Raw genomic sequence first — 14,248 nt, forward strand, 5'->3', positions numbered from 1 at the left:
CGCTAAGATTTCTTTAAAAAAAAATGAAAATAGTCTCTTTGCGGCTGATACAAAAATACAGAAAATAAAAATATAAAATAAAATAAAATAAAATAAAATTTTCTATTTTAAAATGTAATTTATTTCTGTGATGGCAATGCTGAATTCCCACCAGTCATTATTCCAGTCTTTAGTGTCACATGATCCTTAAGAAATCATTGTAATACAATAATTTGTTTTATTATTATTATTGAAATCAGTTGTGCTACTTAATATTTTTGTGGAAACTATGATTCTGTCATGTGTAGAAAGTAAAAAAAATAAAAAAAATCTGCATTTTTCAGTATCAGTATCACTATGTTACTACTATATTACATTATAAATGATTTTACTATCACGTTTGTCAATTTAATGTGTGCTGAATAAAATTAAAAATTAAAATCTTGCTGACCCCAATCTTGGTTGTTACCTTTTTAGGTAAATTTGTCTTATGTTAAAGATGCTTACACAAGGATGTTTGGAAAACAAGAAAAAAAAAAAAAATACTGATTAGGAATATGATTTTTGCAGTGTAAGCAAGTGTGTGTGTTTGTTTGAGTGCGATGTGACAGAGGTTGGCACGGTGGTGCCCACGTGTCTGCTCAGGCACAAGCAGCGAGAGCTGAGACTTACTTCTTTATCCTCTCACCATAGGAGGCCACTTCATCTAGAGCATTCTGTACACTGATACACACATCCTGAATGGCATACAGCTTGTTCATGAAACCCTTTCTCTCTGAGTCCTAAAAGAATGAGAGGGAGAGAGAAAGAGAGAGAGGCTGGGCAAATGTATTTTTTTTTTCCACACAGCTGAAAGAGCATGAGAAGCATCAAAGGCTTGGGCAAGCTCTTTTTCTCTCCAAATTCTCCATTCTGCAATAGACATGTTTAAAATGAATCACAATTTGTGTATCAATAAAGAGAAGAATATTTATTCTAATACTTTTTTCAGAGAGAACTAGCTATGTTGGGTAACCAGGTTTTAACAATGCTGACATCATTGTGGCCATCACCACCATCATTACTATGAGCATCAAAAATCTTTTCTTTTCAACTTCTGATGGCCTTCAACTGGCCACAAGAACCTCAAAAGTAGGCGTCAGTTCAATGTTTCCACAGTCAAAAGGCTCGGATTTTATTCTTACAGTAATAAGAGTCATGCAACAATTGGGTTGACACAGAATGCAGTGACTGAGTGTGGACACAGACAGAGACTGTTGTAGTGCATTGATGTGCTGAGACAAACAAACACGTACACTTCCGTACACCTAAACCCTTAAAGAGAAAGTTCACACAAAAATAGACAATTTTTCTGCAAAACATCTCATTTGAGTTTCACCGAAGAAAGCAAATCATACAGCTTTGGAATAAAGCAAATTATGACAGAATTGTCATTTTTGGGTGAACTATTCCAAAAAAGACTCAAAATTCATCCATTTAACCTACCTTCCTTCTATCGGACAACCTTTTGAAGAGAACAACAGAAATCCTGGCCTATTAGCAATGTGAAAACTCAGCTACGTCCGGATTTCCAAACCCTGACACAGGCTATGCCCCTCCGGAGGGCCTACACAAACGGACTGGCAGCACTTAAGAAGAACAAAATGTCCTGGCGAAATGGACCCAGAGGGAGGGCACTGCCATGCAGCAGCGAGCATTACTATGCCTTTGCCCTGTGTCTGCTTTATGAAAGCTCCAGGCCTCTGCTCAACCCTGCCCAGGTTTATCTGGAAGCACTTCAGTCGCCATCCTCAGGCCTTTCATGGAGATCAATTGAAATGTCACTGCAGTGGATCATGTCCACAATGAGACGACCAGCTACTGAACCTCTGGATCAAAACCCACTGTGCAAATCAAAGCAGCGAAAGAGGGAGCTAGTGTCCCCACATAGAGACGCTAACATAAGACGCAAGTGGATACCACAAATTATTTGCATTTAAAAGAATAGTTCATCCAAAAATTGAAATCCTGTCATCGTTTACATACCCTTGTGTTGTGTCATGCTCCACAGAAGAAATTCATACAGGTTTGGAATGATGTGAGGGTGAGGAAATGATTACTACTTTCCATTTTTGGATAGAACTAACCTTTTGGTGCACACCTAGTATGCTTAAATGTGTAGCAGGTTTTTGCACGCTTGAGCCACAGTCTTCATCTGTCTGTCCAAGCCCAATGCCTAAATTAATTTTATGTAGGTTTAAATACACATCATGTGTCAGCTCTGAAAGACAGAGTGACGCAAGCGCACAACAAGGAGATTAACACCTTTACAAGCAGGATGTGTCTACAGTCGAAATTAAATATGTTCTCAATCTGTTTGACTCCAAGGCCACCCTTAGTACAAGACAATATTCAAATGCTTTTTTAAAAAAATGTGTCAGCTTAATGTTGTTTAATCTTTAGTGGTTCTGCACCCCTGGTTGATTTCTACACACCAAACAGGTATGTACAATGGTATATACAACTCATGCCAACAGTGAAGCAAAGAATGAGACTGGTACTGGAAAATCCTCCCCAAAATGATGAAATATGCTTATAATTCAGAGATGGGTCTCAGGAAAAAACAGATCAAACTGTCTGTACTGCCTCAACACACAGAGTCTCCCATCCATCTCCCATGCTTTGTACTGGATCCCACATTTGAAAAATGAAGCCCAATATGGCCTTCCCAAAAAGCCACACAAGACAAATAGATATAATTAGACCGCGTCCCAGGGTTATTTTTCTTAGCAAATATTTAACAAGACTCCCCTGTCCTGACTCCCATCTGGTTTGCGTTATCAAGCGAAACAAAAGTCCAACATACACTCCATTGTATCGGCCGCTATATGAGAAAAGAAGACTTTGAGGGACAAGGTATCGGTGTGTGTGCGTGTCCGAGTGAGCGAGCGAGGGTGGAGGTGCAGGTCATGGGTCTCTGCAGTCTAAACCATTACCACATGGCCCTCAAACCGTGAGCTAACTCCGATTTCCTGCCTTCAAAAGTGGATTGAGGAAGGCAGGAGGTTGGAATAACACTAGCCTGGGGAGAGGCTTGTTTTCACTGCTCCTCCGCACTTCTCTCACACACACATAAACACGCTCACACCACTACAAGCCGAGGAGCAACTTGCCGCAGAAGAGCCCGCTGTGGATCCTGGCTGAGCTGTGGGCCGCTGGAGCGACACATGGGCATTCCATTACCTCAGGTCCTCTTCCTCACGTATGCGGACACACGTCGCGACACAGCAGGAGGCACACTTGATGTCAGCGGGCAAAGGGAAATTGATATTTAGTCAAAAATCAGTTCTGTTTAAAGTGTCTTCCAACAGCGCAGCCAAATCTGAACTCTTCTAAATGCACAATGTCAAAATGTAAAAAGTTTGAATCAAGCTATCACACGCTCTACTGAATATCAGCACTGCTGTAGGACACTGTACATTTCAGTACAACGGCCTGATTGTTTTGAGAGTGTTGACTTTTAAACTGCAGTTCTATAAACAACACGTTTAAGGGCCATGATAAACAAAAGGGAAAATATATAGTTTAAAATACATAATAGTTTTAAGCTTTGTATTTATGTTTGTTTTATATGGTTTTGAAGAAAAGTTTCAATTTAATGACTCAAAATGTAGTGGTTTAACAATTAGATAAAAAGTAATAACATATTTTCCTCACACCTTGAATTCATGTGAGCGCACATATCTTTATAATTATTTCAAAATGTTTTAAAATATATTTTTCAAGATAAAATACATTTTTACAAATCAAGAGTTTTACAATCATGCATTACCAATTCATGAATATCTTTAATATAATAAAAAATACATTCAAATTAAATATATATATATATATATATATATATATATATATATATATATATATGAAAATTTCACATCTTTGACACAAATATTGATTAGCATGTGGTCAGTTCTTTTCTTTTTTTCTCCCACAATGGAAATAATACAGTTATATCCAATATTTCAACTCCATGTCAAACTGGTAAAGCCTGTAACTTTAGTCTCACCACTAACAAGATGATTTAGATCATTTTAATTTAATTCTAATTCATTTTAATTCAAGCTTCTTATTTTGCTTCAAACCCTCTGGAATGCCTTGATCCATGTGCAATACTATAAAGATAAGGTTACACTTGTTAATGTTAAGGTGGCATTGTTACTGTGTATTACTTTATTTTACTTTAAATATTTACTACATGTACTTACTATTTGGTTAAAGTTAGGATTAGGGTTTGGTTAAGGATTAGTTACTTGTAATTATGCAGAATTTACTGTTATTTGTAATTACATGTAACGTGTGTAACTAAAGTGTTACCAAAGATATTTATTTATTTATTTATTTTGTCCAAACTATAAATGCCACAGATGCAGTCGATAGGATCTAAACAATCTAAACACCAGGCCATGTCACAAAGACCTTTTAAGCATTGTTCTCAAAAAGTGTCATTCTTAATGTGAAAACCGACTACCTGATTAATCAAATAACACCGTAATTAAACTAAATGTTAAACAAATGTGTGAAATCAGTGGTTGGCAAATAAATTAACATACTCTTCCGTTTTGAAAGTACAGTGCTGACCAGAGTGTTACCATTAAACTGTGTGTACTGTAAAAATGAGTGCAGCTGTCCGGGACCCCCTAGTGCATCCCTATTACCAAACTCCTTAGGGCTGCTAGTGCTACAGGCAAGCAGAGGCAAGTCCATTCCAGCCAGTTCCAAACATCAGGCTATTCACACCTCAACGTCCCATCAGGAGGCTCCAACTCCTTCGCAATGGGCAACCGGCATAGCGGGAGACTGATGAGGTTGGCACAGACCAGGAAAGACACTTCGTAGAGGGCATATCTTGTTTGTTAACGACAGCAGGAGGGGGACCGATGTCTCAGGGGCGCCAAACTTCATTTACACCAAAGCCAGAGCCCAAACGCAAGAGGACGGACCCCCAGCCGGGCCTAATCCACACCCACACCCTTCTCTCGGCGTGTTCGGGGGGAGAGAAAACAAGATTCTTTGATCTACGCAGCACTAAAGGTGAGGGGAACAAAGGAGGCAGATAAGATAGAGATCAAGATGAAAATGAAATCATTTCACCCGGGCCGGGCTGCTCCCTGGATACGTGTATTATTTGTTTGTCTTCTCTCATTTCGAGCCAAAGGAGCGCTGACCCAGACGGGCAGAAGTAGAGAGCGATATCACTAAGGAAAAGAGTTCCACACCTCTGATGGCAAATAAAGCCAAGACATGTCCCCTCAGACAGACGTGAGCCCACCTCTTATCAGCGAAAACATGAAACGAAAAACAACTTCTTTAAATAGACGAGTGCATTAATTTTCCAAAAGTAGTTCATTAGCACTTTATTCATAATGAATGGGACGGGGGAAGAGACGTACAGGGAAAGGCTTGTCAATGAAATTGTTCCTCGTCTTCGTGTCTGAGCACTTTGGGAGGTTAATTAAAATTGCAGTTTAATTAGATTTGAGGTGTGTGTCAGACTAAACGGAAACTCCCCTGACTGCCTGCTTGATCCCAATAACTTCTATCCCAAATACTGGATGCCAAAATATATCCCTACATCAAAAGGAAAACCATTCACATAACTGTTTTTAAGGAGTAAATATAAACAAAAATCTTTTGACACAACCTCAAATACATCATCAAGAAAACAAGCAATTTACTCTTTAAGTAGTATTCTGAGAGTTTGTGTATATGATGTTTGGGAATTTCCTCTTTGATTCTCCTAAAAAAATAATCTAGTTCAATTCAACACTTGGAAGGTTTAATTTTTAATTTATATATAGATGTGTGCCTTATTAATAGGAAAGCAACAACAAAGTATTCACAGAAAAAAAAATGGATGAATGGAACAGGAACAGGGAAATGGTGCAAACCAGGTTTGAACACAGTCACAGTCATGGGTGTTTGCCACTGCATCACGGATAATTTAACAAAACACCTGTGATATAGCATCACAACAAAACAAGAACTTCACACACACACACACACACACACACACAAATGTATGTTTCAAACATTTGGGAATATGACAGAAGTTCAGAGGCACTATCCTCGCCTCTCAAATCCCCAGGTTCTACCTTTCCTCAAATCTCTTGTGACACTCCAAAAATAGGTGAGATTTTGAATGCCACGCAACAGTATGTGACCATGAAGGCAACAAAAAAAGCTATTGAGCTACTCTCTGGAGATCCACATGCCCTCACTGTGGCGTTCCCTCTGGAAACAGTATTCTGGGCCAAGGTCTAACAACAGTCTTTGTGACTCTTCAGCAGGAAGAACAATATTCTGCTCAAATTCAGAATGGTGCATTTTTAAGTGTTTGAGTTATGAATCAAATTTAAATTCTTAAAATGCAGGCATAGTTCGAATTACAGGGGGTACTGGGGGGTACTATAAAGGGACAGAAATATCAGTTTTGGGGGGGTCAGATATTTTTTCTGATATTGTGAAAAAATATAATTACAGTTACAATACAAGTCAACTCCTATTTTCACTGTAGGAACATTTTAATGTAAATCGATTTCAGACACCCCTATTGTGGACCGTACCATTTTTAACCACCGTGGCTAGAAGCAACGGAGATAGAGAACGACTTCAACTTCTCAAGCAAGCGTCAACGTTGAATGACAAAACGCTAGATTCATAAAGTATCATTCTTTTCAACATTCCTTATTTGTATATTCAAAAATATTTAAAATAATCTAATTTAATACAGTTATAATTTTTCAATGTAAATTATTTAATTTTATTGGTAACAGCCTAGTGTCTAATTATTTTAATTGAATATATTTATCAAATTTAAGAATTTGAAATGAAAGATGGAGCATACATTTAATACATTTAGGGGAAAATGCCCTTTATAAAGGTACAAAAAATTTAAAAAAGTGTTTTCAAACAGTGATGTAATGAAACATTGACAATTTAAGCTTGAAGGGAGTAAAGCCTCTGTTTAGGCTATTAAGGAAATGTAATTTTGCCAAAAGAAGAACTTTTATTTTAAATAAATGTTCATTTTAAATCAGCCTACTTCAGTGTGATATGTTACCATATTATCATGCTTAACACTAAGAATTTGAATAATTGTAATGTGATGAGATGCAGATATCTAAATCAAAGAATATGGGCGGTTTGCGGGTGGATTATTTATTTTTAACAGTGGATTCGGGTGACTCAAAGTGCACCAGATTAATGAATTTATCTTTAAAATGTACAAAATTGTCCCCCCCCGGACCCCCCTAGAGATACCAAGCTCCACCAACAAAAAAATGTGGGAAACACATTAGGCTATATGATGATCTACAAAAAAAATTCACATTTAATTATCTTATTATTAAAATACATTATTATGATTTTACCACCTCCGCCTCATTTTGAGCCAGGAAAAACCCTGAAATAGGCACTAGGCTTCTTGTAAAGGTATTACTTTTACTAGTAAATAGAATGGTATTTCAGTGCACTTAACTTCTAACTTTTGGGAGTTGATCAAAACAGTTCTCTTTTGGATATATAATAACAATATATTCTGTAGCCTACTGATTATCAGTTTGTCGCATGTTTAGACCTTGTATGTGTGGTGCACAACATGTTGATCACGGTGGGGATTGATATGGTAGTGGACCATGATGGTCATAGAAGAAGTGAAGGAGCAGTACCCCCCAATTATGGTAGGGTAATTCGCACTCTGAATGCAGGGGCATCCAATCCTACTCCTGGAGAGCTCAGCTCCAATCCTAATTAAACACACCTGAGCCAGCTAATCAAGGTCTTCAGGATTTCTAGAAACTTCCAGCTAGATACAGTATAATTGGGCAGATTGGAGCTGAACTCTCCAGGATGTTGGACCTCCAGGAACAAGATTGGACACCCCTGGTCTGTGGGCTATTTGCGTGCTTTACAAACTATGACAGCAAGTGAAAAGAGCAAGAAAGTGATTATACCAAAATTCACTCAATCAAAAGTCTACCCCTACTAAAAATGGGCCTGTCCAGGCTAAACTAGCAAGACTTGTTCAACCAGCTTCTGGAAGTTCATGATGATCTAAACTGTTTGAGGTTTTTTTTCATCAGAGACTACACGATATAAGTTTGATTCAGTTTGCTATGAATTATAGCTAATCAATCTACGTGGAGATCATACAAAATGTTGTCTTTCATAATAGCAAATAAAGAGATATGCTGCACTCTTCACTTATGTTGAATATATATGTCTGACCTTTACTTTTATGTATGTATGACCATTGCGTCATTTGCTGTCTCTGAGCAGACACAAAAGGAAGGTTTTAGTCATGACAAGCGAGCACCCTCAGTTTTAAGGAGCACAAAAAAACTGCATCCACACTAGCACCCCATTGCCCTGAGCTCCCATCACTGTGCAATGACGTGCAGATGAATAACACCGTAAACAGGGAGAATAAGCTTTATTTTACGTCCGACCTCTGCTTCCCACTGCTCCCTGCTAAAAACAACAGCATTAGGCTCTAATGGATCCGCTGGAGAGCCGGGTTCACCTTCGCCATTACTCCCCAGGCCTCCGCACACAGCGGGCAAGGCACTCCATCAGCCCCAAGGTCAACCTGATAGTTGCCCCTGTTCTCCAGCCTCTCTGATGATGCCCCTCACCCCTGGAGCGACCCCCCCTCCTCACCTCAGATCGCTTGTGTTCCCCCTGCTCTCCTTGCCCTGTCCTCTCTGGGTCCCTGGATGCCACCTGATGATGAATGGAGCACAATAAGCTCCATCCACCGCTGCACTGGATTTGCCCTGCTCTCTCCATCTCGCAAAAATTAGGCCGTCAAACTGGGGAAACATCATCAAGCTGGGCACCAACAGGCAAACCAATATAGCTCATATTGATGTTCAAACCCACACATTTTCAAAGTTGACAACTCAGTAGGTGGTCAACAACAAACATTCAATAGAATTAGGCCTGTTATGAGTTCACATGACGTGTTTGGACATGTTTCTTAGAGGGCAAAATATTCACAAAAAAATATTTTCTATAATCGTTGTCAGATAGCCTCGTGGCCCACACTCCCGACATATAGCACAGTTGCGTTTTGGGCAGCTCGACTTCGAGTCCTAGCTCGTGGTCCTTTCCTGATCCCACCTGCCGATCTCCCACTTTGCTTCCTGTCAATTCTCTATACCTGTCCCAATAAAGGGGAAAAAACACCATATGAAATAAAATCAAAATCATAGTTTTGGAATGACATGAGGGTGAGTAAATGATGACAGAATATATTTATTTATCAATATTTATTAACTATCTATCTATCCATCTAATATATATATTTACATATATTTACATATATATATAGTTTAAGTACTAAATAACCTAGCTGACCTTAATCGACTAGTCGGTTGTTGGACAAGACAATCATTGTAACCCATCCCTAGAAAGTAATGTGGCATTTAACTATTTATCTCTTTAATGCAGTGTCCCATTACACTAAACAATCCAAAATGACACACAGTCAGTGTGCTGAGATGCCACCTATAATGAGTGCATGTAGACGTTCTCAATTTTTAAAAGTTTCCTTGAGAGATGCGCTTCTCAAAAGGATATAAATGGCAATGGCATCCCTCCACTTCGGGGACAAACTTCAATATACCCTCATTATTCATTCATAAACCATCTTCTTGGAAGCTGCTTTCCTTGTCTATACAGCACAGGTTCAGTGTTCCTTTATCGTTATCTGAGCTGCAAATGAGTTTCTCATGAGGTGAAGTCATCGAGTAAGCCATGTTGGGTCAGCCAGTGGCTGGCGCACTTGCTGTTTTGAAAAAGGTTAGTGACAGCACAAATATGTATACAGTATACCCCAATTCACATTGAATGCTTAGGTTAGTAAAGCACACTACAACCTTTAAGCCAAAACCACAAGGAGAAAACCCAAACCCAAAAGCCACTTTCTACTGAGCAGGTTGTCAAATTAAAGGGTTAGTTCACCCAAAAATTAAATTTCTGTCATTATTTACTCACCCTCATGTCGTTCAAAACCTGTAAAACCTTCGTTCATCAATTATTCAACAATTCTCCTCCACGTCATTCTCCTATGCTGTTGACATAGTGTTAACAGCGCAGCACTTCCAGGTTCTACGTCAGAACGCCGCCACACTATTGGCCGACGCTGGTTACGTAAGCACCATGGAACATGGATGTGATGCTGACGCAGGAACTAGCTGATAGTGAGCTGGCATTCTGACATAGAACAATAGACATTTACACTACGTCAACAGCACAGGAGAATGACGCAGAAGAGAAGAGATTGTTGAATAATTGATGAACGAAGGTTTTCAAAAAGTTCTCTCGTCGCTTCATAACATTAAGGTTGAACAACTGTAGTCACATGGACTATTTTAACGATGTCTTTACTGCCTGGGCCTTGAAAGCTGCAAGGACGTTGCTGCTTATCAGAAGGTCAGAAACCTCTCGGATGTCATCAAGAATATCTTAATTTGTGTTCCGAAGATGAACGAAGGTCTTATGGGTTTGGAACGACATGAGGGTGAATAATTAATGACAGAAATTTCAGTTTTGGGTGAACAAACCCTTTAAGGTGACCTAGCATCAGCACCAACCGAACAAGTGTAGGAAGTTTCCAGCTATTCCAGAGTCCAAAAAATAACTATTGGTCACAAAGCTAGTTCTTCAAGATAAAGAAGGAAGAGTGACAACTGAGAACAAAGTGAAAGGTGAAAGGGAGCGACAAACAACCCTGCTTGGCGTGACAGACGATGAGCCATAGAAGTGAGACACGGGGACATACGGACCGCACTTACCACCATCACGCGAATCCACTCAAAGTGCCAGGAAGCCAAAATATCCGCAAGGATATGGCTTTCCGGCAGCCGGCCATCCTGGGAGGGGACTGAACCCGGCACCTTGTGGACCAGAATAAATTGAGATCTTTTTAAAGAAGGGCTACAAAAGGAAAAGAGTTAGACAAAAAACAAAAACAAAAAAAAAACATTGTAGGCTACTAATATGGCTCCGGACCCTTGAGAGAGAAAAAAATCCACCTGATATAAAGGCAAAATAGAGAAATCAAACAATGACGCTATTTTACACAACAAGACAATGCCCTGAGTGTGTGTAGGATTTTTCTAATCTCTCTTTATTAGCCAAACATGATTAAAATGCAGTTCCTAGGAGCATCTCTCCCCTAAATAAAAAGAAAAGGGAAAAGAGCCAAGGAAAAAAAAAGTCAAAAGCATCTTTTACAGCATGAAGCTTTTCATCTTTTAGAGGCGCTGAGAAGAAAAGGAGGCAGAGAAGCACAAACATTCTCTCTTTCTCTCTGTATTCTCCTTAGCACTGAAGAAAGCCACGTTACCTGAGGATACGCATCGCGTATCACAAGCTCAATAGCCCGAGAACAAGTTTTCAGTCACAGTTTTTCAAAGTAATAAAAATAATCCCTAGCACACTCTTTAGTCCAATTACATACTGCCATGCAGCTATCGCCCAGATCAACCCCCTGCCTCTGCTCGGCTGGGTTTAACCCTCCGTGTGTTATCTCCAGATAAGGCTTGCTTGTAATGCTAGATTCTAGCGGACATAAATGTGCATGAATCAGGATCAGACTGTCAGTGTTTCACAGTGCAAAGGGGTTAGCTTATGTTTCTCCCTGCTAAAGTGGCTGTGGTGTGGTGGAGAGAGTGGGTAAGAGTAGGCTAAACACTAAAAACAAGGTCAGGTCCAGAGAAAGAAAGAAATATAAAGAAGAATATGTATTTTACCTTTACCACTTAAGACATTTTGCTCACAAGACATTTTGTATATTTAAAGGCACTGTATATAATATAACACAATTGTACTGTTTTTAAAACATTTTTGATCACATAAATGCAGAGCATAAGAGACTTTAAATGGACAAAAAGTATTACCAGCCCAAAACTATTGAACTTTAATATGTATACAGTACTGTACACGTTTATAGCTAGCGACCTGAATAATAATTGCATTACACGCTGTTTATGGCACAGATATTTAAAGATAACTCCATTGTCTTTCCACAGTTTGTCCGTGGGCTTGCGATCCATTGGCCAAGTGTCTGCATTTGCATACTTGTAGTATATATTTCTGGCCTAAAAGCTAAATTTAGATAATAATTCACAAAACTGAGACCTTCATGGAAACTGGCAAGCCTATGACAACAAACAATATCCTTTTTTTCCTCTCTTTCTCTGTCACTGTTTTGCTTCACATTCATATTGAATGCTTGTTTATTTATAAGACATACAACATACGGTTTCATGCCATTTTTAATATCCAGTCGAGCAGGCAGCACAATCGCGCTCACTTCCTAACAGCTGTTGGGCATGTAAGGAGGTGTGCGTGAGTTGTGGTAAGCCTGTGAGCATGACATGATTGCAGTGTGTATCTTATCTGGGGCGGCTCCTCCTCGGGCTGTGTGTGTATGTGTAGGACCATTACTCCAGTGCCCAGCCAAGCGTACACTCCTAATCTCAGCACTCTTTCACCCTCTCTCTTTTACTCCCTGGAGACACTGGCGCTGTCATCCTGGCTGCTTCTTAGACGGAGCACTAACGCTGATTATCCCTCCGTACTCTCCGGACACATGTCCGCACAACACCGCTTCAGATGACATCACAGAAATAGCCATATTATCAATTAGCATGTGCAAAAAAAAAAAAACTTACTGGAATAGTGACCTGAAAATGAATGGGATGCTGTAGTGCATGTTACTGAAAAATACATATAAATAAACACACACACAAACTCTGTGATTTGCACACTCTCGTCATTACTTTCTTCTATAGAACACAAAATGAGAGGTTTTGCAAAAATGTCCAGGCTGGCAAAACAGCACCATAACAGTTCATAAAAGTGGTCTTTCCATTTTGCACTACATCCAAATAGGTTTGTTGAAGAAACAAATAGACACTTTCAGTGTTGTTGTTCACACAAATGTTTTATGTTAAATTTGCAACTTTGGATGGACACATAGCTAGTGAACAGTACTTTGAAAAGAGAAAAGTTAGCTGTTAATGCGGTCAAAATGCTTGCGCAACAGGGGTGGCCAAGCTTCAATCAGGGGTGGCACTGGCCTGAAAATCTCAAAGTTACTGAAAGTAGTAGTTATGTCCAATTTGTGGATGAATTATTCTGCTGAGTCAAATCTTTTCAAATTAATTCCAAATAATTGGTTGAACCAGTTCACAATTTCATTTACAAATCTGACTGATTTAGTTCGAGTTCGAGTTCAACTCATTGACTTAAGGCCCAGGTATACTTCATTTTCTGTGTTCTGCTCAGTCTCACGCACAGTTGAGTGTGCGGGCCTTTCAAAGTACTCCTTTGGCCTTGAGAACGATAAGACGCGTTCGGAGCATCCGCACTATCTAGTGGATTTTGTTTTCAAGCGTTCAAGTCACTCACACATGCTGTGTGTCCACACCATCCGCACGGTCACAAAAATTGGGCTGCATATGGACTGGTATACTTTGGGCTTCGCGGTTTTGGACACAAGAGCTTAAAAATGATCAGTGTTTAACAACTTAACTTTTGGTCTGTTTCTCACACAAAACTATTTGCTTATTGCTTCAGAAAACTTAGACTACAGCAAATAAGACATATGGACCACTTTTATGACACTCTTGTGACAGTCTTTTTTTGAGCTCTTTAAGTCTCAAATCATTGTAATTGCATGGAAAGGAGCGACCAGCACACTGTTAAAAATGTCTCCATTTGTGTTCAACAGAGGAAAGAAAGTCCAACGGGTTTAATAATGACATGAGGGTGAGTAAATTATGATTTTTTTTAGAAATATGATTTTTAGGTGAACTATTCCATTAAAAACAACACCATATTTTTTCTCAAAATATTATCAGAGCAAGAAAGACTAGGCTTCCAGCATCTGCTTTATGACAGGTGAGTATTAGATGCATAAAAACAGAGAAAGGTAATGAAAACACAAAACCTTCGCAAACTTTCTTTGGGAAAGCGGCTGCACACAAGTGCGAGACAGCTGTGGCACAAGCGGAGCATTAGGCATGTTATCATAGCGTACCCGATGCTACTGCTTAATTCCACACTAGCATATCTGAGAGAGGTTTAACAATGTGAGGCACATTCATTATCACCTGGATAATTACCTGCCATTCTGCCTGTGTGTTTACATGTGTTTGGCGGAGCAGGTGTTAAAATATTTTGGCTGTTGTTGCCGAGATTGCTGACGAATTTGGTGGAG

At 39.3% G+C, this 14,248-nt stretch overlaps 1 protein-coding gene across 3 annotated transcripts in view; it reads right to left on the reverse strand.

The window, feature by feature from the left end:
• Positions 1-14,248, reverse strand: part of LOC311082804 (multiple C2 and transmembrane domain-containing protein 1-like) — a 249,862-nt gene that overhangs the window by 16,206 nt on the left and 219,408 nt on the right. For 2 of the 3 annotated variants that reach the window (XM_084113902.1, XM_084113904.1), the window contains exons 18-19: positions 10,815-10,916; positions 652-761 (exon numbers count right to left, since the gene is read on the reverse strand). In XM_084113902.1, the coding sequence (XP_083970028.1) occupies positions 652-761; positions 10,815-10,916 (212 nt within the window). The remainder of the gene's footprint in view (positions 1-651; positions 762-10,814; positions 10,917-14,248) is intronic. The other variant, XM_084113903.1, reaches the window with a different exon arrangement.

The sequence above is a fragment of the Abramis brama genome (genome assembly GCF_963993115.1).
Source record: "Abramis brama genome assembly, chromosome: 5".
Lineage (NCBI taxonomy): Eukaryota > Metazoa > Chordata > Actinopteri > Cypriniformes > Leuciscidae > Abramis > Abramis brama.